Source organism: Palaemon carinicauda, chromosome 26 (assembly GCF_036898095.1).
Source record: "Palaemon carinicauda isolate YSFRI2023 chromosome 26, ASM3689809v2, whole genome shotgun sequence".
In the NCBI taxonomy this organism is placed as follows: Eukaryota; Metazoa; Arthropoda; class Malacostraca; order Decapoda; family Palaemonidae; genus Palaemon; species Palaemon carinicauda.
Genome location: NC_090750.1, coordinates 62894229 through 62921915, shown reverse-complemented (window position 1 = coordinate 62921915; position 27687 = coordinate 62894229). Strand labels below are relative to the sequence as shown.

The 27687-nt window shown below is 37.8% G+C and overlaps 1 protein-coding gene across 4 annotated transcripts in view; it reads left to right on the top strand.

The window, feature by feature from the left end:
• The window catches only part of LOC137619541 (protein SERAC1-like), a 74929-nt gene extending 48337 nt beyond the window's left edge, over window positions 1-26592 (top strand). For 2 of the 4 annotated variants that reach the window (XM_068349633.1, XM_068349635.1), the window contains 4 exons: window positions 6423-6621; window positions 16009-16155; window positions 21717-21783; window positions 25550-26592. In XM_068349633.1, the coding sequence (XP_068205734.1) occupies window positions 6423-6621; window positions 16009-16155; window positions 21717-21783; window positions 25550-25610 (474 nt within the window). In that variant the 3' untranslated portion in view covers window positions 25611-26592. The remainder of the gene's footprint in view (window positions 1-6422; window positions 6622-16008; window positions 16156-21716; window positions 21784-25549) is intronic. The other 2 variants (XR_011039927.1, XM_068349634.1) reach the window with 2 other exon arrangements.
• The last annotated feature ends 1095 nt before the right edge of the window (window positions 26593-27687 follow it).

Below are 27687 nucleotides of genomic sequence, written 5' to 3'. Positions count from 1 at the left end.
TCTTCTATCCTTCCTTTCCTATAGGTATGAAGCATATGTACAGTTAAATGCTAGATCTAGTATTGATGCTGGTAAGCTATGTTTCTGAGCACCATTCTTATGAGACTGGATCCGTGAGAAGTGGTTTTTATCCATTCCCCATTAATGATAGTGAGGATGGTGGAACAAATACATACCGATTGTCCTTCTTGCACTGGTATTTCATTCCAGACTGTGCCTCCACTTTGGAGGAGCAACAGTCCTTCATCACCTGAGTACGAGGTATATAACTAAAGTACTAGCCATGCCCTATCAGCATACTCATCCCTATATTGGGCTGATAACTGGTTGCTGAAGTCATTTGCCTCACTCCTGTATAGGACCAGGGAGACTGGCATTTTCCAGGGAAGAAAAAGAAGCAACCAGTTCAGTTCTAGGGGACTTAATATCCACCAATAAGCGAGTCAACCTATTTCAGAGGACAAAAGGTTTCTATATTTGCAGAAATAAAGAAAAAAAAATCATTTTTTTTCTCATAGCTATACAAACCTTGGTCCTTTAAAGTTGAAATTCCCACCAAACCCAACCTTCTCAGTTTTGAACTGAAAGTCAAAAGTTAAGCCTGATAGGAAAGTGGGGTCCACATTAAGGGTCCACATTAGACAGACTTACCATGTATTTTTATGGGAAAAATTTATTTTGTATGCATGAATTTGGTGTAAATGGCTATTTTCATAAACTCATTAATCATGGATAGCAAGAGTTGACTGTTTGTAGTTTTCAGTGAAATACTTTCCTCATTTTATTTTTTGTCAATTTTAATGGGATATAGAAGTTTAGGGGTGTTTCATCTCTGTTTCGGATCCACAAAAATCTTATAGTCGTTCCCTGCTTTTTGCAGATTCGCTCTTTGTGAATTAATTTTGTGCTGAGTTTTTCTGGTGAGCCATGGTCCAGAATTTAGTGGCAATCCTTGAAATATGGCAAATTTCACTGAAAAAAAAAAAATTATTTTAATAGTTTTAATGATTAAATAAGGATTTTCTCCTTTAACAAATTAAACCAATTACCTGTTCAAAACCAAGGAGTTCTGTGATACAGAACAGGGAATCGATGTCCGTCTTCCTGCTTTCTTGAACCCTGACTGTCGAGTTCTTTATCTACAACGTCCTCAATCAGTGGGTCAACTGGATTTTGAGGCGACGCAACACAACGCCCCGGTGGATGGCCTCTCCCTCTTTAATATGGAGGACATTGAAGCGGTTGCGAAGAGTTGGAGGAAAGCGAGCCACGACTCCCTCCTCCAATGGACTATGATGTCTTGTTCTTACTCTGCGGCACCCCCACAGCAGCGTCCTCCTCCGGAGAAAAAGGGTTCTCAACAACCACAGGAGGCAGCAGTGAGGAACCAGGGCCAAAGACAACAGTTTTGGCCCAGTGGATCCAGAAGAGGTAAAAGAGGGCAATGCAGACGTAGTGGGGGCATTCCTCCGACCAGACCACTGGTGGAAGGATGCCCACAGAGCAGATGGCAGAGATGGATGCTCCATGGGGCCGAAACTTAGTCGGTCACTGTCCTCAAGGCAAGAGACCATGTCCCATTCATGCACACACTCACTCCTCTAACCTCTTATGGAACATGAGTTTCTACGTGAAGGAATCTATAAAGGAACTAGACCTTCAGGCCAAAGTCCAGACCATGCTGGAAAAGAACACTACAAAAGGTCTGAGACAAGTCTACAGTCTTGTACAGTTGCCTCTTTCTCATAGAAAAGGCATCTGGAGGCTGGAGACCGGTCATAGACCTGAATGAGTTTGTCCAACAAACTCTGTTCTAGATGGAGATGTCCCAGACAGCCAGACAGGCCGTCAAACCAAACTACTTCATGATCACACACTATCTCAAAGATATACATTTCCAGATCCTATTTCATCCATCCTCAAGAAAGTACCTAAGGTTCCCCTTCAACAACAGAATACTGTATCCCAGTTCAAGGTGCTGTGCTTCGGCCTGTCCACAGCACTAAGTTTTCATTTGAGTGTTTTCCCTAGTGTCAAATTGGGTGAACAAGAAAGGAATCCACCTGTTTTGTTACCCAGATGACTGGCTGATTCTAACAGACTCGATGGAAACTCTTCTCTTTCATCGAGACAGGCTTCTCAATTTTTGCCAAGATCTGGGGGTCATGGTAAAGCTCGAGAAGTCCTCTCTGTAGCCAACTCAAAATCTGGTACAGTATACTTAGAGATGAACATCGACACAAATCTAGGCCAAGTCTTCCCCTCCATAGCAAGATTGGAGAGAATGAAACAAGTAGCAGAACCTTTTCTAACAAGAGACAAACTGCCAGCATATCTTTGGGAAAAGTTGCTAGAATACCTCGCTTCTTTAGAAACCCTGGTACCCAACAGCTGTCTGTGCACTAAAAGACTTCAGTGGCAGCTGAAGACCTTCTGGTCTCAGCACAAGGATCCTCCAGACCTGGTCCAGATGTGGTCGTAGCAGAAGAGGGACCTGGAGTAGTGGGTATCAGATGCCAACCTACTCTGGGGAGTAGACCTTCTCTCTCCTCCCCCAGAATTGATGCTCTTTATGGATGCATCAAAAGAAGGGTGAGGGGCTCATCTTTTCCAGCACACCACCTCCAGACTTTGGTTCGAAGCTGAGCAACTCTGCCACATAAACCTCATAGAAATGAGAGCAGTCTTTCTAGCTTTCAAGCTTTTCAAGCAGTTCCTTTCTGGACACTCTGTGGTGCTGATGAGCGACAACACCACGGTGGTGGCTTGAATAAACAAGCAAGGAAGTACTCTTTCACAGCCTCTCTGCCATTTGACTTTTGAGATAATCAGACGGACGGAAGACAACTCAGTAGCCCTCTCAGCCCACTTCATTCCAGGCAAAAGAAACATCTTGGCAGACAAACTGAGCTGTAAGACTCAAATAGTTGGCTCCAAGTGGTCTATGAATCATCAGATAGCCAAAAAAGTTTTGACTATGTGGGTTTGCCAACAATAGACCTCTTTGTGACATCTCTCAAATGGTAACTTCCGGTGTACTGCTCCCCAGTACCAGATCCCCAGGCATTCTGGCAAGATGCCTTCCAATACCCGAGGGGCAACTTAGGCGTCTATGCGTTCTCCCCTTTCTGCCTAGTAAGGAGGCTTATGAACAAGGTAAGGACATAGCAAGATCTATCAATGACCTTAATTGCTCCGATGTGGCAACTTGCAGAATGGTTTCTGGACATTCTACATCTGCTCGCAGAGGCACTGAGAAAGCTCCCTCCACTATCCAATCTACTCAAACAACCACACATACAGATATTTCACAGAGCAGTAGCTTCACTATGTCTTCTCGCTTGGAGGCTATCCAGCATCTCCTTGCGGCATGATGATTTTCACAACCACTTGGGAGAAGGATGGTTAGATACCTTTGAGAGTCATCTCACGCTGTCTATCAGGCGAAGTGGTCTATCTTCTGTGGTTGGTGTCGTGGTAAGACTATCATTCCTCTCAGTGTCACTATTCCAATAATAGTGGAGTTTTTGTTATACCTCAGGGAGGAAAAATTTTGTTCAGTGTTGGCGGTGAAAGAATATTGCTGAGCCTTAAGCCTTGCCTTTAAGCTGAATGGAGATAACATTTCCTCCTCGACGGAATTTTCTCTCTTCTGCGAAGTTTCGAGCTAACGTGCCCTCTATTAGAAATCAGACCGCCTCTGTGGAATGTAGTACGTCTACTGCAATCCAGAAAGGAGTGCCTTACGAACCTCCTAGTCGGTCCTCAGATCATGACCTGATACTAAAGACTGTTTTACTATTAGTCCTGACCTCTGCTAAAAGAGTCAATGAGCTACACGGTCTGTTCTATGACATCGCCCATTCAAGGGGATGGGGCAAGTACACTTAACTTCATCCCTGAGTTTATTGCTAAGGCTAAAAATCCGGATTGAAAGTCTTCGTACTGTAACAAGTGATCCAGAGGAACTGTTACTACTGTATGCCCTGTAAGGGCAAATACCTAAAACGGAATGTTCAAGGCCGACCACAGATCAATAGTGTTCATCAGTACGGGCAGGGTCAAGAGGAGAGTTACAAAGAACTCAATCTCTTCTTGGATCAGGAAGATGGACGAACGAGCCCTCCAAGCAGACTCGACCCCTCTTGACTGCAGACCTAGAGCTCCTGATGTCAGAGTTGTTAGCACTTCCATGGCATTCAAAAATAACTTCAGTGTGACTCAGGTTTTACAAGCTGGTGTGTGGAAATGTCAAATTACGTTCACTGCCCACTACCTGCAAGATGTATCCCAGGAGCCTTGACATGTATTCCATAGATCCTGTGGTGGCTACACAAAATGTGATCAATAACACCTCAGTTTCCTCGTAGGACAAGTAGTAGTCGGTTGTGGGCAGATGCTACCCAGTTGTAAGTCTAGTATGAATGTGCATAAGACTGGCCTTTTCATCTTTCATTCTCCCCTCTCTTGGCACTTGATTAAGCTGAGGAGCTCTGCTAACTGATCTCTCACAGCAGGTGGATATCATCATCCCTTGTGTAACCTGATGTACTGTATGCATGTATATTTGTTATGTCCCTGATCTCCCAGTGAGGTAGGAATTGGGTAACGACCAGATAAAGAGGAGCCTAGCTCCAGGTTATATTTTACCTAGCCGGGCCACATTGCTTAGTTTCACACTTCACACAATTGCTCAGGCTTTAATCTCTCATTGATAGTTAGCGAGGTGATAAGGTGCACTCTTCCATGGCTTATGCTGAGCATAAGAGTCCCGTCCCAGGTTAGTGACCAGATAGTTGGTCTTGAACTTCCACCCACCTAATTATGAGTCTCTATAGTAAAGAGCTGAAAGGTATGTATTTGGTGCCGAAACAAATGGCAAATTTGGAAATAATTTGTATTTTTCCTAACCATTTAAACGTAAAACTCTTTACACATACTGGCCAGCCATCACCTACTCCCAGAAATCTTGCCTGTAATTGCAAAGTGGCTTTTGTTGTGTTCTGCGTGTGTGGTTGGTCTACCCCCTCCCCCCGCAAACTAGCAAAGGGTGGTAGCATAGTAAAGAGCTTCAGGTTTGTGTGGTTAGGAAAAATACAAATTATTTCCAAATTTGACATTTTTGCAGTTAGAGAGTTCTGAAATGTAACCCTTGTAAAATGCAGGTAAAGTTTGTACTGTATAGTCTTTTGTTTAGTGGTGCTTGATTACAAAGCTTAGGAAATTATTCAATTTTTGTTTTTATTCTTTACGTATATTTTGTGCAATTTGGTTTATCTTATCATAAACCAAAAAATGAATAAATTAATAATATATCAGTCATATTCTACTTAATATCCTTTGTAACAACTACGGTAATTGTTTACAGTACTATCGTACAAAAGTTGAAATGTTGGCAAAACGGGTGCTGTTATTTGAATCGGTTGTTCATAACAACTGTTTTCTGTTTGGTTGTTTATAGCTGTATACATTACTGATAATAAATACTTTATCATTCTCTTTTGCTTTTCAAATTATTGAACTAGAAGTTGAGAAAAAGAGGTTAGTTTATTTTATTATGGTCTCAGAAATGAACTCGCATGATGCACAAGATACACGATAAAGGGATTTTGACGAAGGAAAAATCTATTTCTGGGAAGAGGCCTGTGACGCCCGGTGAAAGTCATGCCCTTCGGCCTCAACATTGCACCCAGGATATTCAGTGGTCTGATGGTAGTAGGCGGGATTTTTGGAGATTGACCCGAAATCCCAGGTTGGCGAGAAAACGAAGTACTTTCTTCGTAGCTTTGTTGCATTCCAGGGCTGACTGAGCCCAAATGAGCCAATCGTTCAGATAAGCAACGATCTGAATCCCTTGGTTCCTGAGTTGTTCTAACACTGTCTCTCCCAGTTTCGTGAATATCCTGGGTGCAACGTTGAGGCCGAAGGGCATGACTTTCACCGGCCGTCACAGGCCGCCCCAGAAAAATAATTTTTATGGGTGAAAATTTTGGGGTCGTGTTTGCAAGATTGTAAGTGATACACGAGTATATACGGTATTACTGTAATTTATTTTATTAATTTTTAGGGTCAGAAATTACTATTTACAATAAAAATAATGAAGATAAGAAAAATTCAAAATTCATATGCCCTCAGAAACCCTCACTATAAAGAGGAGTCCGCAATATAGATTTAATGTACGTATGATATATTTATAAATCCAAGATGGACTAAGGGAGTGATAGCGGAACCATAATATGGCGAAGTATTACAGAACTATACAGTAATATTGGATTTTTTTCACATTGTGTATAGAAAATTAAGAAAGTTTAGTATTAAAAGATAAGCATATTCAATGGGATTGGTTTAACTGAAATATTTAATTTGTGTTCTGATAAATCTACAGTGATAATATCCTAAATATAATTTCTTATAATTTCCAGTTTCCACTAGATAAAGAATTAGTAAAAGATCAAAGCATTCTTCAAGATCGACTAAGTTGTAACAAACTGGCAAAGCAGACATTGGGTGTGGTATTTTACAGTGTTCCTCATCATGGAACCCCCTTAGCTTCATACGTATCTAAACCTATTCTGCGTCAGCTGTTGCAACCGACGGTAGAAGTCTGTGAAATGGAAGAAGGTTTGTACAGTACAAGTTATGTCATAGTGCATTGTATTCTCTTCAATATATTGAGGTTGTATGTGGGTAAAGTTTGTAGAATTTTCTTTATTCCCCTTTTCAAAATGTAAAACTCTATGTACAGTAGTCATAGTGAACCCTATCTTTGGTGGCCATATTTTGACCTTTTGAAGATTTACCTGTATGCCTCTACCTTTCATTTAGATATAGAAGTACTTTGCCATAGTTTTTCTTACTATCTAGACTATGTTTGTATGTAAAATTTCCATACATTTATCAGATTTTACTTTATTTTATTGTATTTCTTACCGAGGATTGTGTTTCATAATGGATCCATTACTTATAGCCATTTTTATGTGTCAACAAAATCTCAAGTTTATCAGTCTTTCTTTGATAAAGAAGATTGACGGTTGACAGCAACCCTGAACATGTACCCCAGGATTTTTTGCAGCCTCAGTTTTTGTGTGTCTGGTGAGTCTTCAGTAGATCAGAGCACATTTCAATGATAAATTGAATACTCTTTTGTGCTCAGTCATTATGACATGTCTATATATTTTTCAAAGTTTCTTGGTCACCAGGAAGATCTGGAATAACCATTTCTTCCCTCTGGCAATACAAAGAATTAAGTGTCAGGGGTACATATTTTCTTTGACCCAGCAAAGGTTGCTACCCTTATTGATGAAGATGAAATCCACCCATGTAGCAACAAGCTGAGGTAAATATTCATGGATTTGGAGGTATTCTATCTTTCTCCTAATGAAATCTTGTTTTCAGCATTACGTCTGACCAGGTATGAGACACTCATGAGGTTAAACTAATTTTCTTTTTTGTCAAACAGACTGTTACAATCAACAAACGTTAAAGTGAATCTTATCCAACCATCTTTATTTCCCCCACCTTGGATTATGACAAGGACAAGAATCTGTTCTCATCTGTTTTATTTATCAAAAAAATTCATTTATACTCCGAATCACCACAAGCAAATTACCATAGAACATATTCAAAGGAAAGGTCCTCGCTATGCAATATATACTGATGGTTCTAAATCCCCAATGGGTACTGGATGTGCTGCAGTATCTTTAGATAGAACACAACAATTATCGTTGCCAAAAGAATCATCAGTATTTACATCAGTTATATGCCATTTTACAAGCAGTCAATATGATTAAAACAATTGAAGACAGGAAGAATTTTAAATTTGTCATGTATTCAGATTCTCAAAGTGCCATAGTAGCCCTTAAAAACTATACTCATATGAACCACTTGATCCTAAGAATTAAAGACCTTATAAGTAAATTATCATCTCAGTGTGTAAGTGTCGAGTTATGCTGGATACCGGCTCATGTTGGAGTTGTTGGTAATGAAAAGGCGGATGCTGCTGCTAAAGAAGCCATGAAATTACCCCAACAAAACATTGACCTCCCAGTTGGAGATTTGATTACATTATTAAGGCATTTCATATTGGAAAAATGGCAGAATATTTGGAATGATGTGCCAGAAAATAATGAATTAAGGCAAATTAAACCGAAGGTTGCTCCTTGGGATTCCTCAACACAAAATAACAAAAGAACAGAAGTAATTTTAACCAGATTACGAATTGGGCACTCAAGATTGACCCATGAATTTTTAATGAGTACACCTCACGGCACTGTTCCAATATGCAGTGAGTGTGATACTTTTTTATCTATTAAACATGTATTTTCAATATTTAACTTAGCCGGTGATTATAATAGCTGCAACTCTGTTGCTCGACAGAAAACTCTAAGGTAAAACTCGCCAGCGATCGCTACACAGGTTGCGGGTGTGCCCAACAGCGCCATCTGTCGTCCAGATACCCAGTACTCAATGTAAACAAAGAACTCAATTTTCTCTCTGTCGAGCTATCGACAAGACGTACTTACTCGCTGTTGTTAAACTGGAGTTTTTTCACAACTAATTGGTGAAGTACTTTATTCTAGTTTTGAGCTTTCGCTATGCAGGTGTTTTATCTTCATCTTAAATCTTGAACTCGTTTTGGATAGATTTAATTATGGTGACAAAGAGAGTATGGACTTTCTTTCACTTTTAAATGGCCGACCCTTCCCTTAGACGGAAGTGTGTTTAGGCTTTTAGTAATTATATCACGTTATAGATTTTCCTCTATATATTTTATATCTCTCCGCCTTTATTAGGCCTCTTCGATTAACTTTCCATTTATTATAAACATATAAAAATAATTTTAATGTTTTGTTTATATAGACCTTTCCTGAGAGTAGGCGGTCCTAACTTGGAAACCGAAGTTAATCAACGTTGAGCCCTTTATATCGTAATTAGCTTTTAAAGAGCTAAGGATTTAAAACTTTTTAAATGTAATATTTTATGAAAGAATTTCTTTGATAGTCTTCGTACTGTTTTCAAAGATGAACTAACGTTTAGTTTATTTATGCTACGCAGTTGTTGACGTTCAGGACGTTCAACATGCGCTCTATCGTTACGATAGAGAGAGAGTGTATCACGGTTTCACTTTGCAGTAAGAGTAAATCGATTCTGACGTTTTGTTCATTCTTTCTTAGCTTAAATGTTTTAAATTCTATTTTAAAGGAACTTTTTATTTGAAAAACCTTTCAGTTTTTTCCTTTAGTCAAATAACATGTTTTTTTGACGAAATATAATTGGGCTCTTCTCTTAGGTGCGAAATCAAGAGAGAAAGAGAGAGAGAGATAGAGACGGAGGGAGAGAGAGGAGAGAAAACGTTCGGTTCAAGCGGGTAACGTTGTTCTTGAGTTACTCTCGTCCCTAGTCGCTGTACGGGGAGGAAGGATAAAACGTTTTAGTTTTTTATTCTCGTCCCCAGGCTATGTGCGGTGAGAGATTGAAAACGTAGTTATATGAACTAGTGTTTAGTCTCTTTCCCAGCCACTGATTTTTTTTTTTATCTTAAAATATGTTTTCTGTTTTTTGCTGGTATTAATGAGCTTGCATTATACGACTGATTTCGCAATTACTACCTTTTAATGAAGGGTAGAATTGCGTGTTTCAGGTAGAAATCAGTAAAAGTTTCGATTTCAGTGAAATAAGTGCAAAACAGAAAATCGAAGTGATAAAGTGATATGCGCAAAGTGTTACAGTGTTGCGTCCGAGGGTTCGTCTGTTCGTGCCTGTCGTTCACCTAGTCCGGGACCTCTTACATGCTCCCAAGCCCAGGGGAGAAGTAATGTCAAACGACTTATGGGTTCGAGAGGCCTTGACCAACGAACAGACGTTTTCCCTCTATGGTATCGGGTGTATCTTACCAAGATCTCCCCTACCATAAGACGAGAGAGACGTTGTTTCTCCTCGTCATCCGAAGGCTTTTCGCATAAGAAACCTGTCACAAGGTTTCGAAGCCCTTAAGCGAAAGTCAGTCCTTTCAGGACAGGTCCAGCGTCCTGGTTACAACCATTAGGACAGCTCTGACCCTATGCAGTCATCGGATAACTGCTCGCCGCCTAACAAAAGCGTAACACAGACTCCGAGAGTCTTTTTTTTGTAGGCAAAGTGTTGCGGTCACAGACGTTACCCTCGTCTCTTACCACAACCATTTCTGTTGATCCTTAATGGGTTGTATGGCAAGACATGCAGTATATGCTTGCCTCCCTTATGGAAGACTATTCTGCTGATTAGTCCGTTGAGTCTAGCCGTTTATCTCATCGATATCCTGGCTTTCAGCCAACCTAACGTTCCTTTGTGCTTACTGTTGACGTTGGCGTAGCTTAGTCACGTCAGTCAGGTTGTTTAGAACCACACTCGATGCGGTCTCGTGTGGTTTTTCAGCCGCATTTGGACGTTAGGCCACTTGCTGATGCTCCTGTTGACGTTCAAGACGTTCACTAACAATCGGAGTTGACTTGTTTTGACGCTGTGCGTCAACCTCCGCATTCTAGAGTTGTTTTGACTGCTCAGTCTAGGCAGTCAAAGCAGTCTCGAGTTGACGCTGTGTGTCCTCACGCACCTGTTGTGGTTGACAGTTCAGTTGTTGACAGTTCACAGACTGTCAAGCAGTTACATGACGTTGCGTTCTGGTCCGCTACTAATGCACCAGTGAGTGTGGACTCTGCTTGTAAAGCATTGCCACCACGGTAGGTCTCTCCCTTGCTTGAGACTCAGCTTTTATCGGACAAGGTTCCTGTAGATGAGGAAGTTGCTGTTCCCCCTCCTACTGATATTCCCTTGAGGACTCTGTCAGATGGAGAGGAGCCTAAAGCTGCTTAGCCTCCTATGGACTTTAATTAAATCATGATGATTTTTTTAAGGATCTTTGTCCGGATCTTTTTGTAACTGCAGCTCCTCGTTCGCCTAAACGTCAGAGCTTACACTAGGCCTAGCTACTTCGAAGCCGTTGTTTTTAAGCTAGTGCTCTCTCGCTCTCCTAGAGAGCTTTACGTTGGCTAGGCGACTGGTTTTTCACCAGGAGGAGTTTGGGGGATACAGCCTTTGCTTTCCCTTCTTTTAAACTGGTTTAAAGAGCGAGAGTCTGATATGACACGAGAGAAGTTCTCGGCTTGGGAGTTCATGCCTCTGCCCAGATAGACTTCTCAATTCTCGTAGACTCTCCCTGGCGCCTGGCCAGGAGACGCTCCAAGTTGTTTACAGGTCAACTGCACAGCTGTTTTCGAGCCTTTGAAGTTTTGCTGTACAATTATGTCACGCATAACAAGGCTTTCAGGGATGGTAAACGTTACCGCCTCAGTCGCTAACCCCGTCTGTTGCCACACCTGCTCCCGTAGACCCTAAATGGGCTTTGCTGCAAGACATGCAGTCCAAGCTTGCGTCCTTGATAGAGGACTTTAATGCGGAGAAGGTTGCTACTGAACCTTCTGGCCAACAACCCTCCAACCGGTCGGTTGTGCGCCCTGTTGACGCTGAGGTAACCTACTCGCGTCTGCCAGTTGAGGTGGTTCCTCCACCGATGCGACCCAGTGTGGGTTGCCAGCCGCACGTTGACGTTAAGCGACGCTCGGAGGTGGTTGTTGACGTTCAGGACGTTCAACAACCAGCAGAGGTGACTTGTTTTGACGCAGTGCGTCAACCTCAGCAACCCGGTAGGGTGTTGACTGCACAACCCAGACGGTCTAGACAGTCTCGGGTTGACGCTGTGCTTCCTCGCGCACCCATGGTTGTTGACAGTTCACAGACTGTGCAGCAGTTCCATGATATTGCGTCCGGCTCCGTCACGCATCCACCAGTGCGACCGGACTCAGCGAGCCAGACGTTGCCCACTCCGTTGCCGTTTCCTCATCAGTTTTCGGATGAGAAACCCTCTGATGAGGACGTTGCTGAACAACAAGACGATCAGCCCCCAGAATAGATCAAGCCCTGCTATCCATCCAGAAGATGCTGAAGAAGGAACGCTGCTCAGTCAGGCTGTGGATGAGTCTGGTAGGGACGCTGTCATCCGTGGAACAATTTGTGTCACTAGGAAGACTACACCTCCGTCCTCTTCAATACCATCTAGCTTTTCACTGGAAAAAGGACAAGACGCTAGAAGCGGTCTCGATCCCGGTTTCCGAAAAGATAAAGTCTTGTCTGACATGGTGGAAGGACAATATCAACCTACGAGAGGGTCTTCCCCTGGCTGTTCAGACTCCCAACCACGTTCTCTTCTCGGACGCATCGGACGTGGGCTGGGGCGCGACACTAGACGGTCGGGAATGCTCAGGACTGTGGAACTCGAGTCAGAGGAGCATGCATATCAACTGCAAGGAGCTGTTGGCAGTACATCTGGCCTTGAAAAGCTTCAAGTCTCTCCTTCGAGGCAAAGTGGTGGAAGTTAACTCGGACATCACCACGGCCTTGGCGTACTTCTCCAAACAAGGAGGTACCCACTCACTGACATTGTACGAGATCGCAAGGAACCTGCTCACCTGGTCAAAAGGTCTAAACATATCGCTAGTAACGAGGTTCATCCAAGGCAACTTGAATGTCATGGCAGATTGTCTCAGTCGGAAGGGACAAGTCATTCCAACAGAATGGACCCTCCACAAGGATGTATGCAAGAGACTTTGGGCCACTTGGGGCCAGCCAACCATAGATCTCTTTGCAACCTCGATGACCAAGAGGCTCCCAATATATTGTTCACCAATCCCGGACCCAGCAGCAGTTCATATAGATGCCTTTCTCCTAGATTGGTCACATCTAGATCTATACGCATTCCCACCGTTCAAGATTGTCAACAAGGTACTGCAGAAGTTCGCCTCTCACGAAGGGACAAGGTTGACGCTAGTTGCTCCCCTCTGGCCCGCGAGAGAATGGTTCACCGAGGTACTTCGATGGCTAGTAGACGTTCCCAGAACTCTTCCTCTAAGGGTGGACCTTCTACGTCAGCCACACGTAAAGAAGGTACACCAAAGCCTCCACGCTCTTCGTCTGACTGCCTTCAGACTATCGAAAGACTCTCGAGAGCTAGAGGCTTTTCGAAGGAGGCAGCCAGGGCGATTGCTAGAGCAAGGAGAACATCCACCCTTAGAGTCTACCAATCGAAGTGGGAAGTCTTCCGAAACTGGTGCAAGTCAGTATCTGTATCCTCGACCAGTACCTCTGTAACTCAAATAGCTGACTTCCTCTTATACCTGAGGAAAGAACGATCTCTTTCAGCTCCCACTATCAAGGGTTACAGAAGCATGTTGGCATCAGTCTTCCGTCACAGAGGCTTAGATCTTTCCAACAATAAAGATCTACAGGACCTCCTTAAGTCTTTTGAGACCACGAAGGAGCGTCGTTTGGTTACACCTGGTTGGAATTTAGACGTGGTACTAAGATTCCTTATGTCAGACAGGTTCGAGCCGCTACAATCAGCCTCCCTGAAAGATCTCACCTTAAAGACTCTTTTCCTGGTATGCTTAGCCACAGCTAAAAGAGTCAGTGAGATTCATGCCTTCAGCAAGAACATCGGATTTTCGTCAGAAAAAGCTACATGTTCACTACAACTTGGTTTTCTAGCCAAAAACGAGTTGCCTTCTCGACCTTGGCCGAAATCGTTCGATATTCCAAGCTTATCGAATATGGTTGGCAATGAACTAGAAAGAGTCTTATGCCTTGTGAGAGCTCTTAAGTTCTATTTAAAACGAACTACAGTAAACCTTTACGAGGCCTGTCTGAAGCTTTATGGTGTTCAGTTAAGAAACCATCTTTGCCTATGTCAAAGAATGCTTTATCCTATTTTATCAGACTGTTAATACGAGAAGCTCATTCCCATCTGAGTGAGGAAGACCAAGCTTTGCTGAAGGTAAGGACACATGAAGTTAGAGCTGTCGCAACTTCCGTGGCCTTTAAACAAAATAGATCTCTGCGAAGTATAATGGACGCAACCTATTGGAGAAGCAAGTCAGTGTTCGCGTCTTTTTATCTTAAGGATGTCCAGTCTCTTTACGAGAACTGCTACACACTGGGACCATTCGTAGCAGCGAGTGCAGTAGTGGGTGAGGGCTCAACCACTACAATTCCCTAATTCCATAACCTTTTTAATCTTTCTCTTGAAATGTTTTTATTGTTGTTTTTTGGGTTGTCCGGAAGGCTAAGAAGCCTTTCGCATCCTAGTTGATTTGGCGGGTGGTCAAAGTCATTTCTTGAGAGCGCCTAGATTAGAGGTTTTGATGAGGTCCTGTTGTATGGGTTGCAACCCTTGATACTTCAGATCCTAGGGGTCGATCAGCATCCTAAGAGGATCGCGAGGCTCCGTAAGGAAGACGTACTTAAAAAGGCAGAGTAATTGTTCAAGTCGACTTCCTTACCAGGTACCTATTTATTTTGTTTTTGTTATTTTGATAACTTCTAAAATGAAATAAAAACTCTTAGCTCATAATAATGTAAACATATTTTGCTGGTCTCTACCCACCCCCCTGGGTGTGAATCAGCTATTATAATCACCGGCTAAGTTAAATATTGAAAAATGTTATTTTGATAATAAAATAAATTTTTGAATATACTTACCCGGTGATTATAAATTAAAGGACCCTCCCTTCCTCCCCAATAGAGACGCAGTGGAACGAGGAGAAAATTGAGTTCTTTGTTTACATTGAGTACTGGGTATCTGGACGACAGATGGCGCTGTTGGGCACACCCGCAACCTGTGTAGCGATCGCTGGCGAGTTTTACCTTAGAGTTTTCTGTCGAGCAACAGAGTTGCAGCTATTATAATCACCGGGTAAGTATATTCAAAAATTTATTTTATTATCAAAATAACATTTTTCGGTTTGTTAGTTTTTCAGCGAGAGAGAGAGATATGTTTTGGTCAGAAAACGTTTTCTGACATTTTAACTGAATCAAGTAATTTTTCTATCTCTAGAATTTTAACTTTTTTTAAGGAATTCACGTATTATTGATAGAATCTAAATTTTTACCTAAGATTTTTTACTAACCTTTTCAAATTACATAGATTTAATATATAGTTGATTATTTTTATCACTCAGATTTCATATATATATAGCTATTCATCCATCTATTCACCCATTTTTAGAATATTCAAAGATTATAAGTATATAGTGTATATACATATAATTATTTTTTTTTCCTTATCAATTGAATTTTGATAATCTTATAATTCTTTATATCCCGATTTTATTTCGGGCCAGCCCTGTGGGAGTCAAGCTTGACTCATTGGGCTGGTAAAACTCCTTCCTTTAATAATAATATATATATATGTGTGTGTGTGTATAGAAACTGAGATTTCTTGAGCTTATGCACAGTGCTGCTGTTAATGCCAGTCTTCTTTTCCTATAGAAGACTCGTCTATCTTTGTTTGTACTGACACTTGAAATGGTTAAAATTATAAGAAGTGGGTCTATATAGAAATACATTTTCAAACATTCTTGGATTTGATTTATATCTAATGGTGTAAAAATTTAACCTAATAAAACATGAGTTTTTTTTTTTTTTCGTAGCTTCAGCAAAGGTGAAAGGTAGCATTCATTTGTTGCTACAGGATAACTCACTTTTTTAATGTTATATTTTTAAGACCATACAACTATCACTGATAAGTCCACTTTATTATGGCAAAATTCTTCAGCTTTACAATTATTTTTAAAAACTTTGTAATATGGACCTATAAATTTTAGTTAGCAATGATAAATAATTATTATTTGAATTACTAGAGGCTAATGTTTATCCTTTTATATGATTGTACCCTTTAATTGTGTAGATATGTGGCATGTTATTTCCATTCTGAATGTACAGTGTTTATGTTTTTGTTACTTAAAACTGAAAGTTAATATACTGTTTGTACTTATAGCATATTCATGGAGAATTCCATCAGTGAGAGCTTTATTCTGTTTTCCTTGATGTTATAGTATATGACATAGTACAGTAAGTAAAATAATTTCTGTATTATGGCATCATCAATTAATTTTATTCATGATAGAATATTTTTTACAGAGTCTTCAGTATTGTCAGAAGTTCATAATTTCTTTGTAAATATTATGAAAGCTCAAGGCACTGGTGTTTTGACTCTCAATGAGACCCGACCCATACATAATAATTTTCTTGGTTTACCTGTTTATTTTGTGCCTTCAAAGCATGGAGGTAAGGCTTTTTATATTTTTATCCTATAATTTTTTTTTTCAGTAATGATGTCCTTGCTTTAATGAATTTATAATAATAAACTTATATGTATGTGCCTGAAGTACAAACAACCACCTTTCCAAAGCCTATCTCTTTATACAGTGATGCCTCAGGATACGAAAGTAATCCGTTCAGGATACGGTTTCGTATCCTGATTTTTTCGTATCCTGAGTCGCGTTTTACATGTAAATAGCCTAATCCGTTCCAAGTCTTACAAAAAGTCACCTTTTCTTTCATAAACACGCTAAACTGTAGTAATAAACATGCAATGCAGCCATTTCTATCATTCAATAATTAACCCAACCGTTAAAAACAGCCTAATCCATTCCAGAAACCACCATGAGATTATTCAATAATGTAGTTATAGCCTAGTTATCCCCTCCAAGCCCTAAGAAAACGGTCCATTTTCTTTACTACTGTATAAAAGTTACGGTACTGTATGTAAAGCATTTGGATCAGTGAAGGTGTATTGTTACCTGTACACCTAAATTAAGGGTTGATACCCTGAAAAAAAAGGTACTGTACTCTCGGCGACGAGTTGGGATCTCGTAAGCTTTTCGTATCCTGAAAATTTTTTCGTATACTGGGGCATAAAAATCTTTGTATCGCTTTTCGTATCCTGAATTTTTCGTAAGCAGAAACTTTCGTATCCAGAGGTATCACTGTACTTGAAAAACAAGAAGTTACTAAGATTATATTACTTCTCAAGAGCTGTTATATGTATGTGACCTATCTTTACAACATGATCTGAGTAAGTGGTCTAACCTATGTTCATATAGTGAAAAGTATGATAGAGAGGAAAGGGGAGTATTAAAAGTCAAACTAATGCAATCAAACTAATTTTGATCAAGAAAGAAACCTTGTGGTTGTTGTGGAAAAGCTGTTGGACTCTCTACTGTGTATCAAATTGAACAAATAGTCTTAAAAGATGTATTGCTGATTATGAAATATAATGAAAAATTATTGCCCAGTAAGTTTACTCTCATTAATAGATAATTTTTTTTACAAATCTCATATTATGCCAAATAGAAGCACATTAGACTATAACCTTTTTATCCCCAGGCTATTTGGAAATTTCCAACCCTTAACCCCCAGGGGGTTATTTTTTCCCAGCACATTTTGCAGTATATTTTTTTTAAATTGCTCTAACAGCCTTAATTTTTGTCATAGAGAGGTCTGGTTGGTCTCATTCTCTTGGAAAATGCCTGAATTTTCTCAAAAAATTATCAAAAAAATGAAAAAAAAAAAATTTTATAGCATTTTTTTGCAAGGACGTACGTCCATGGGGGTAAAGGGATGGGTTTTCTGAAACGTACCAGTACGTCCTTTGGGGGTAAAAGGGTTAATCAACCAAGAGAGTAGGCAGGTTTTAGAAGCGGGAATTCGACAACTGAACGTATCCATGTAATTAACCAGCTAATGAAGAAATCAACAGAGTATGACAAACCACTATGTATGGTATTATAGACTATGAGAAAGCTTTTGATTCTGTCAATACTCCAGCAGTAATGAAAGCCCTTTAAAGATAAGGAACAAATTCATCTTATGTTAGATCACTGGAAGATATCTATTCAGGAAGCATAGCCATCTCGAAACTACGTAACGATAGTTAGAAAATTCCAGTTGAGAAAGGAATGAGACAGGGAGACACCATCTCTCCTAAATTATTCACAGCGAGCCTAGAAGTAGTTTTTAAAAATGTAGATTGTAAAATGTAAGAATTAACATTAAGGGGGAATATCTTAACACCTAAAGGTTTGCAAATGACATACCTGCAGTTCTGTTTAGTGAATTATAGAGGGAATTGCAAAAGATTGTAGAAGATTTGAATAGAGAAAGAAAAAAATGTAGGACTTCAAATGAATATGAATAAAACAAAGATAATGTTCAATGAAATTGCAGAGACAACAAATAAGGTTATGGACAAACCTCTAGAGATTGTTAATGAATATACATACTGTACTTAGGACAGACAGTAAGTGCTTCCCCAAGACATGAGACCAAAAGAGTAACATAGATATGAGAGGAAACTAAATTAGATGATATTCTAACATGTAAGAGAAGGAAATGGACATAGGCAGGACATATAATAAGAATGAAAGACAATAGATGGAAATTAGAAAATAACAGAATGGGTCTCTAGGGATTGCAAAAGCAGGGGAAGGAATCGAAGACAATGGGTTGATAAACTAAGGAAGTTTGCTGGTGTGAACTAGCATAGAAAGACCATAAACAGATGGGAGTGGAAGGACATGTCTGAGGCATTTGCCCTGCAGTTGATATATATATATATATATATATATATATATATATATATATATATATATATATATATATATATATATATATATACAGTATATAAATACTGTATATATACATATCTCATCATCATCATCTCCTATTGGTGCAAAGGGTTTCAATTAGATTTTGCAAATTGTTTCTATCTGGAGTTTGGAATTCAATAATATATATATATACATATATATATATATATATATATATATATATATATATATATATATATATGATAAATTTTGCACATTTAGACGTGTTTTTCATATTCAAATAAGCCATATATATTTTTGATACATTTCGTGTGATTTCGCCTGGGGCTCTGATCCCAAGGTCGTTAAGAGAATCCAGACATTAATGTATCAAAAATATATATGGCTTATTTGAATATATATATATGATATATATATATATATATATATATGATATATATATATATATATATATATATATATGTATATATATATATATATATATATATATATATATATATATATATATATATATATATATATATATATATATATATATATATATATAATAGTAACACTCCAATTCTTTTAATGCCTACTCAAATATCACGCTAGTGGTGTTAAAAATTCTATATTCCCCATTTGCTTGTGTTATAGATATTGGGCATCTAAAATTTCTTGCATTTAGATTTCATAATTCAGTGCATCTCTTGTGGTACCATTTTCTACTTTCAATACATAATAAGGAACTCACATATTTTCCATGGCAACCATATGGTTAAATACCTGATTTTAAATTTTCCTTTACTTTTGGAAGCATTTTAAACTTTACAAATGCTGTGTGAGCAAAGATCTCTTAGTAATTTTCATCATCTGGATGCATTTTAAGTGTTATATGAAAATTACAAGGTAGAGCATGCTAAGTATTCTAGTATTGATAATGAGGTCAAAAGAAAAGCTAGGAATGACTGGGGAGAACATTTAGACAGTAAAGCAGAGGAGGCTGACAAAGCTATGAATTCAGGAAGTGGCTGTGGTGTAAGAATGGCTCATAGAATTATTAATGAAATTTCTGTCATCATTGTACCTACTTTTGATACCAATAAGGGCAAATTAGCATTAGGAGAAACATAAGCATTCATTGTTTGTATTCAACTTGCCTGAAATACAAGAAATTTCTTCAAGTTATCAATATACTGTGCCTAAACAGGTCTAGAATATATAGATGATGCTCAAATGAGTTACTGTTTGTTTATTGGCCAACCATGTATACTTTTACACTTATTTTGTTAGCGACAAAGGAATTATAGATTAAGATTTATTAAAAGTTTTATTTCTTTATCAGAATTAAATATGACAGAACATTGCTGTATATTAAGATATTATCAAGTTTTTAAACTAGACAAGTTAAATCTTTATTATAAAGGAACTTGTTTATAAACAGCACTTATGACTTATGAACAGATAACTCCCTATAGTTACTAATTTTTATAATAAAGTAAAATGCAGGAGGTCTTTTTACTTTCAAATTATAATCTTTCTATATCATAAATCCTTGTTAACCCTTTTACCCCTAGGCTATTTGGAAATTTCCAACACTTAACCCCCAAGGGGTTATATTTTCCCCAGCTCATTTTGCAGTATATTTTCTTTAAATTGCTCTAACAGCCTTAATTTTTGTCGTAGAGAGGTCAGGTTGGTCTCATTCTCTTGGAAAATGCCTGAATTTTTTCAAAAAATTATTAAAAATATGAAAAAAAAAATTTATAGCATTTTTTTGCAAGGACGTACCGGTACGTCCATGGGGGTAAAGGGATGGCTTTTGTGAAACGTACCAGTACGTCCTTTTTGGGGTAAAAGGGTTAATCTCAAATAATACCTAATTATTGTATTTATTAGATATTTATTATATTAGATTGTCAATAAATCTAATGGTTTAGCAGTATCATAATTAGCAATTAAAGTGAGTAATACTTAAAAATTTAGATTCATAAAATATTAAACATAAATTAGCAATACAGTATTGGAACTATAATTAGCACCCTTATAGATATCTATCACTTGTCTATTTTATTACTGAATTTAATATTAATAATACAAAACTTGCATACAGAGATCATTTTTACTATATTTTTCTATTGTGGTATACAGTAACTGTATTTTATAAATATAAACTAAAGTAGGCATTTAAGGCTACGGTTCATTATGTGATATCCTCTTGGGGTAAATTTATATAGAGTACTGAAATCAAAATTTTACAGCATAAAATTTCATGGACCCTTGGGTTTATCATTGTATATTATCCCTTTAACCCCCAGGCTATTTGGAAATTTCCAACCCTTAACTCCCAGGGGGTTATTTTTTTCCAGCACATTTTGCAGTATATTTTTTTAAATTGCTCTAACAGCCTTAATTTTTGTCATAGAGAGGTCAGGTTGGTCTCATTCTCTTGGAAAATGCCTGAATTTTCTAAAAATATAAAAAATATGAAAAAAATAATTTTTATAGCATTTTTTTTGCAAGAACGTACCGGTACGTCCATGGGGGTAAAGGGATGGCTTTTGTGAAACGTACCAGTATGTCCTTTGGGGGTAAAAGGGTTAAAATATATTCTAATGTTTGCTATTCTTTAACGATTCCATTATATTCTGCCTCATTTCCTATTTCATCATTAGGTTTGTCTGAAATTAAGTCAGGAATTAATATCATATCAGAAAAAGGCACCATTTTATATCACTGAAGTATGCTAACACAGATTTTTGTATGGAAGATTCTTATAAATCTTTGAATTATGGGATTAATAGAGGTCAGTTTCTGAGATTAGAACTTGTGCATTGATTTTTTGTTTGAATCCAAAAATGTTAACTCTTTTACCCCCAGGCTCTTTGGAAATTTCCAACCCTTAACCCCCAAGGGGTTATTTTTTCCCCAGCACATTTTGCAGTATATTTTTTTCAAATTGCTTTTACAGCCTTAATTTTTGTCATAGGGAGGTCAGGTTGGTCTCATTCTCTTGGAAAATGCCTGAATTTTCTCAAAAAATTATCAAAAATATGATAAAAAAAAATTTTATAGCATTTTTTTGCAAGGACGTACCGGTACGTCCATGGGGGTAAAGGGATGAGTTTTGTGAAACGTACCAGTACGTCCTTTGGGGGTAAAAGGGTTAATAGCAGAAACTTGATTTAATGTTGAATAGCATAAACCTAAAATTAGTTTCTTTAAAGTGATTAGATTGAGTCAAGTTTTCATTTTCAGATCCATGTATTGGAACTTTTCATGAGGTTGATGCAAGTCATCGTGATATATGCAAACCTATTAGTAGGTAAGTTTTTTATCTTATTTTATTTACCAAGAATATGTAGCTTCATAAGAAAGTATTATACTTTTAAAGTATTGTAGCCTCTTCATGTAGTTATGCAAAGGCTTTATCAGTAAAGGCATTCTCAATTTCACATACAGTAGAGTATGCTACCATTTCTGTTGCTTTTCATCTTTTGCTTTATTGACGTTGAAAGTTATTTTATTCTAAGATTTTTAATAAAAAGAATAGTCCCTTTTTATCATTAGCTTGGTTCATCTTTTAATAATATTTCGGATTATCTTTGCTATTCTGATGAACATGTGTGATGGTAAGAATTTGGAAACAGGGGACAGGGTCACCTCCTTGTACCAGATAGCAGAAATGCTATTGACTTGGATGAATTTGAGAGGAATAAGCCTTCTTCCTAAGCTCCTTCTGGGAAAATTTAAGATCTTTGCAAAACATATAAGCTGGAAAAATCAGATTTGTCTAAATGAATGGACTGTACACCCATCAATATGTGTAAAAATATTGGCAATGATGGGGCCAACCAAACATAGACACTCGCAACATCGGTGAACAAAATGATAGAAGTGTTTTGTTCAGCATTTATGGATCCCTTAGGATGGAAAGTAGATGCCCTTTTACAAGACTGGGTGAATCTAGGTCTTTACATTCCCACCATTCTCCATGATTCAGCAAGTGATGAAAAAAGTTTAAAATTTCTTAAAACAGCACGATGATGCTTGTAGTCTCATTCTGGCCATAAAAGGAATGGTTTGCATCTGCAGCCTCTGTTATCAGAGTGCCATACAGAACCAATCTTCTTAGACAACTAATTTTTGGGGTGGCTCATCCAAACTAATATGTGATACATCAAACTGCATGGAGACTATGCACTGAATTCCCAGAAAAAAAAAAGGGGTTTTCATGGCCATTTAGATCATCTATCATAGTTTCCTAAGGACAGTCTACCAATATTCTTTATTAAAGGGAGTGGAATGTTTATTTGGATTTGTACAATTATAGAAATCAATAACTAGAACTAGTTTGGATAATATAGTTAAATTTTTCTGTTTACTTTTTTTATGTAAAGAAACTTTCAATAGCATCCATTAAGAGATATAGAGCCATGTTTAATTCTGTACTCAAGCATCTTGAATTAGAGCTGTCTGTTTCAGGTATAGCTGTTACGTTTAGGGTTTTTTAGTATTGAACGACCTCCAGTATTCAAGTCTATTTTATAGACTTTAAAGGTTAAAGGTGTCTGGTTTCAGTTCCAGTTTCATCATAATAGATGCTCCCCAGAACGTCAGCCAGGCAAGCCCAACCCCCAACTGTGGTTCTAACCACAGCAGTGGCCTCCCCAGTAAACAGCTTAAACTCACGGTCCTGGGACAGGATTGATCTGCCCCCATGCGAATGCTAGGCAAACACGTTACCACTGTTACTAACCAGGAGGTTTGGATATAGGTTTACAGTATTCAAAAGGTTTGAGATTTGAACCTCTGAAAATCGTTTGATTAAAGATCTCAAAGCTAAAACATCTTTTTTTGTCAGTATTGGTTTCAGGTAAACTCATAAGTGAACTATAAGCACTATCTTCTAAGGTAGCCTATAGGCTTTGGGTAACATAGGATGATGATATCTCTTGTTTCTATGAACCTCTCCTTATGTTCATATTGCTTTTATTTCCAGAAGTTTGATATATCTTTGCTACCCCATAAAAAAGTTAAAAATAATTGCCTGTTTTCTCGTTCCAATATACTAATGTCTTAAGTAAGCAATGATGAATGGAGTAATGGCATCTACTGACAATAACATGCTGTGTATGTTGTATTGTCTTCTTCAATCTTTAAGTCGACTTTGTTGTATGCAGATGTATGCTCCAAATTGTCACTTTTTTAGTGGTCTAAGATGTTTTGTCAAAGACTTGTTAGCAATGGGAAGGTAGATTGTGCAAGGGAATTGTCTATGGCCAATCATGATCCACATTCTCTTTGTGTCTTGTGCTGGGGACTATTTTGTGAGTTAGAGATTGGTTTTAAGGAGTACAAAGGCTTCATTGTTCCTCTTTGAAAGTAAGTTTCATGGTTACAGATCAGAATGAAGTTCAAAGCATAAAAAAAAGCTCACTTTTAGTTCAAGGAGAAATCCAGAGAAGATTAGAATAGTATATTATAGTGGAGATAATGATGATAATGCCACTTCAGTCTTTGACTCTGCTACTGTCCTAATGAGTCTAGTTTTGATAGTCTAAAGATTTTAGTATCAGTAACTTCTTTTGTGGAAGCTCATTTGCCAAGAAGTCTTTGTTTAAGGGTAATATTTTAGGCCTAACTTGCCATGTTTCAAAATATAGCCTAACTCTTCAAGTTGTAGCAAGTGTTTAAAGTGCACCATTCAGTAAGGTTTCTGTCCCTCCTCCTGTTAAATATCCTCTGCTTTCTCCTCATCATGCACCTTATATAGCCCCAATGCCATTGCATTTATACAAATGATGTTTTCCGTAATAACATCACCTGCTAACTGCTTCTCATTAATCCATATAAGAGGAAACTTCTCATCGCAAAGAACACATGACTGTTGATACCTTCTTTTTTGTTGAGATTTGTGACTATTCTAATTGTGGATGTTGTAGGATTGTACAATTTAGCAGGTCAACTGCACACATACCATATTCATGCTTTGGTTATCATCTCCTTACCACCTTTCTTAATTATCTTGTTACTGTTAACTTTACAATGCAGCACAAAGTGTCTTTATGATAAAAAATAGAGATCACAACTTGACAAAAAAGAGACTGAAAGACACACTGTCACATGTGAACAAAGAAGTTCCAAAGACCCTGCCTAATGTATGTTTCCGAAGGTGGAACAACATTGGTGAGGTTTTCATTGTTCAGCCACCAGGAAAGCACCCGTTGAAGGTGATTCCTTTACGAGTTCTTCTCAGAGAGTGGAAGAGTCTGAAGCTCTGATCAAGGGGTAATGCGAGTTATAAGAGACAAAATAGGGTAAAAATTACAGGGACATGAGATAGTCTAGTTAAAACTTGTCTCCAAAAAATGCCCGTCCAGTGCAAAATTTTTTGCTTGCAAACTAATTCAATACTCTTTTTGGTGCACGACTGAGTCCCATTAAAACAATGTTAGTTTTGGGTCACTTCAAACTGTTTCTATTTTGTTTCTCAACCTTTTTGTCATTTAAAAACCATTTGAAAGATAATTTTTTGCACAAAAGATGTACATGTGAAATTCTATTTTGCCAGTCTTCTCTATCTTGAGCTTTTAAATCAATATTTCTCCATTCATCATCTCCTACTTCATGCTTCATAGTCCTCAGTCATGTAGGTCTGGGTCTTCCATCTCTTATAGTACCTTGTGGAGCCCAGTTAAATATCTGGTGAACTAATCTCTCTTGGGGAGTGTGAAGAGCATGCCCAAACCATTTCCTTCTACCCCTCACCTTGATCTCCTCCACTTGAACTTAAGACACTATTGAAAATAAGAGGTTGGCATTTATGGGTATTGATTATTAAAAAGGGTTATTTTATTTTCAAGATGCTAAAGAAATTCATATTCTGTTTCTCAGCACAGTTTATGCACAATGGTGTAATTTTACATTACATACTGTAAAGTTACATACAATGAATGTTGTTTGTAGAATATGCAGATATTATACCTTTCAAGTGTTAAATACCGACAGTATTTTTTGTATACATGCATAGAATGTTGTTGTAAAATTGATGGTCAGATACTCTCATACTTTGCCTTTTTTTTTTTTAGGAAATCTGAATCTTACCAGAAAGTAGAAGATTTCATTCAAGATATCATCAAGAAATTATGATCAATATCTATTCACGTCGAACAGTCTGCAACATACTACCAAAATAGATTATGTATTTATGATGCTGTTCTGTGATCCAGAGGTCATTTAATAGGTATTTACCGCATTGAAATGTTACAAGTTTGATATAGTTTTGCCAAATTTAATATAATCTATTTTAGGAATACTGCATGTAATTTTTATAGAAAGAATTATTTTTCCACATATATGAAAAACACCTTTTTATATATTTATATGATACTGTGAAAACCTAAGTGCTGTGAATCCATTAATAATAATCCTTTCACCCCAAATTAGGAAGGGAAATTAGAAAAATCGATCGTAAGAAATAGGTAAGCAGAATCCTGCATTTTAAGGCAGCAGGTGGATATTTGTTACCTCTTTGTTCTTTTTCACCAAGTCATCAAGGTACTGAGATTGGAATTAGCAAAGACACTCAAGTAACCATTTTGTTAAACATAATGGAATGAGCAAACATGCCACTGTGAAATTAGCAATATTAAGAACTTGCTAGATGGAAAGAACAATTACAACTTTCTTTTCATGGCCAGATTTTAAACCTTGCAAGATGGAGTCATTTTGTTTAACTTTAGTCAATTAAAGTTTTATCATCTATAATCTTTTATCGGCTACTAGAATGAGTGAAATTTAGGAGCATATTGTCTAGAAATTGGCTAGTAAATCTCTGTCATAAACTTTGCCTGAAGAAGCATCAAATCTCATTTGTTTTATGCCATCTGCATTTCTCTTCCTGTAAAGAATCTTGTGGTTAGCTTATTTGATAGGAAGCATGCTTGATTACTGGTACTCACTACTGGGTGATCTCCATTGAGTTTCCCATGGTTATAAGAGTGACTTGCATCAAGATAATTATCAATCCTAATGGTCTTCAAAAGATAATAAAAAAGAATTTTATGGTTTTTCACACTATATTTCAAATAGGGATGATAGAGATTTTGCAAAAATGTGCAGAAGATGGGATGACTTCAAGACTACTAGTGGGGAAGTTCCTTGTATTGAGAAGAAATAAGTATATTGCCAAGAAAATTACACTTATTTTGTGTTGGAATCATTATAAACAACATAGGTGGGGAAAATATTGAAGTAATTACATCTTTTCTGTCAGGTGCAAAGTGCATTTGACACTACCTATATCAATACAGCAAGCATTGGGTGATAGTGTAGCACACCTTATTTTAAACATTCTCCCACTGGTGCTGCATCCTCACAGATCACTAGTTTTCCTTCTTTCTTCAACCCCACTCCACCTCCTTATCCTCTGTCTATGTCTTTCTTTCTGTTTCAATATGAATTGAGATTTGTCTGAAATTATTTCCAGAATCATTTTAACTTTTGTTTGTCACCACCTGAGGTAAAATTCAAGTTTTTTTTTTTTATATTTCCCCCATCTTAAATAGCCACAGGGACCCTTCCACACTCATATGCCAGACACTAACCCTACATAATCTGTGACAGTAACTTCTATTTATATGAAAGCAGATATAGAAAGAGTGAGGAGGATGGGTTGGAGAGTTGGCTAGTGATCTGTGGAGACATGGCAACAGTTAGGGAGTTTGTTCAATACCAAGAGCCCTTGCCCTATTGTCCATTTCTTGCTGCGCTGACTATAATATTGAATTATTGAAAAGGATAAAAAAGAAATCATGTACAAAACCAAAGAAACTGACTTTTTACTAAAGGGATGAGCCTCTTAGAAGGAATACAAGAATTTTCCCCTTAGATCAGTGTTTCCCAACCCTGGGGTAAATTACCCCAGTGGGGTAATGGACCCGTATTTTTGGGGTAATCAAGATGTTCTGAAATTGAGTTATTCACATTCCCATAATTTTGATATCCATTAAAATGGAAAAGTTTGCATTTGTTTTGGATCCTTAACTATAAGCAGCCAATAGCGGGCTACATGATCCATACAGTTCATCAGGTGGCTGCAAAAAAACATCCGATGATACCGGGTATATGTTCAATGGGGTAATTGATTAGTTGGAAATAAAATTTTGGGGTAATCATTTAAAAAAGGTTGGGAAACACTGCCTTAGATAATAGTGAGGGTATCTTT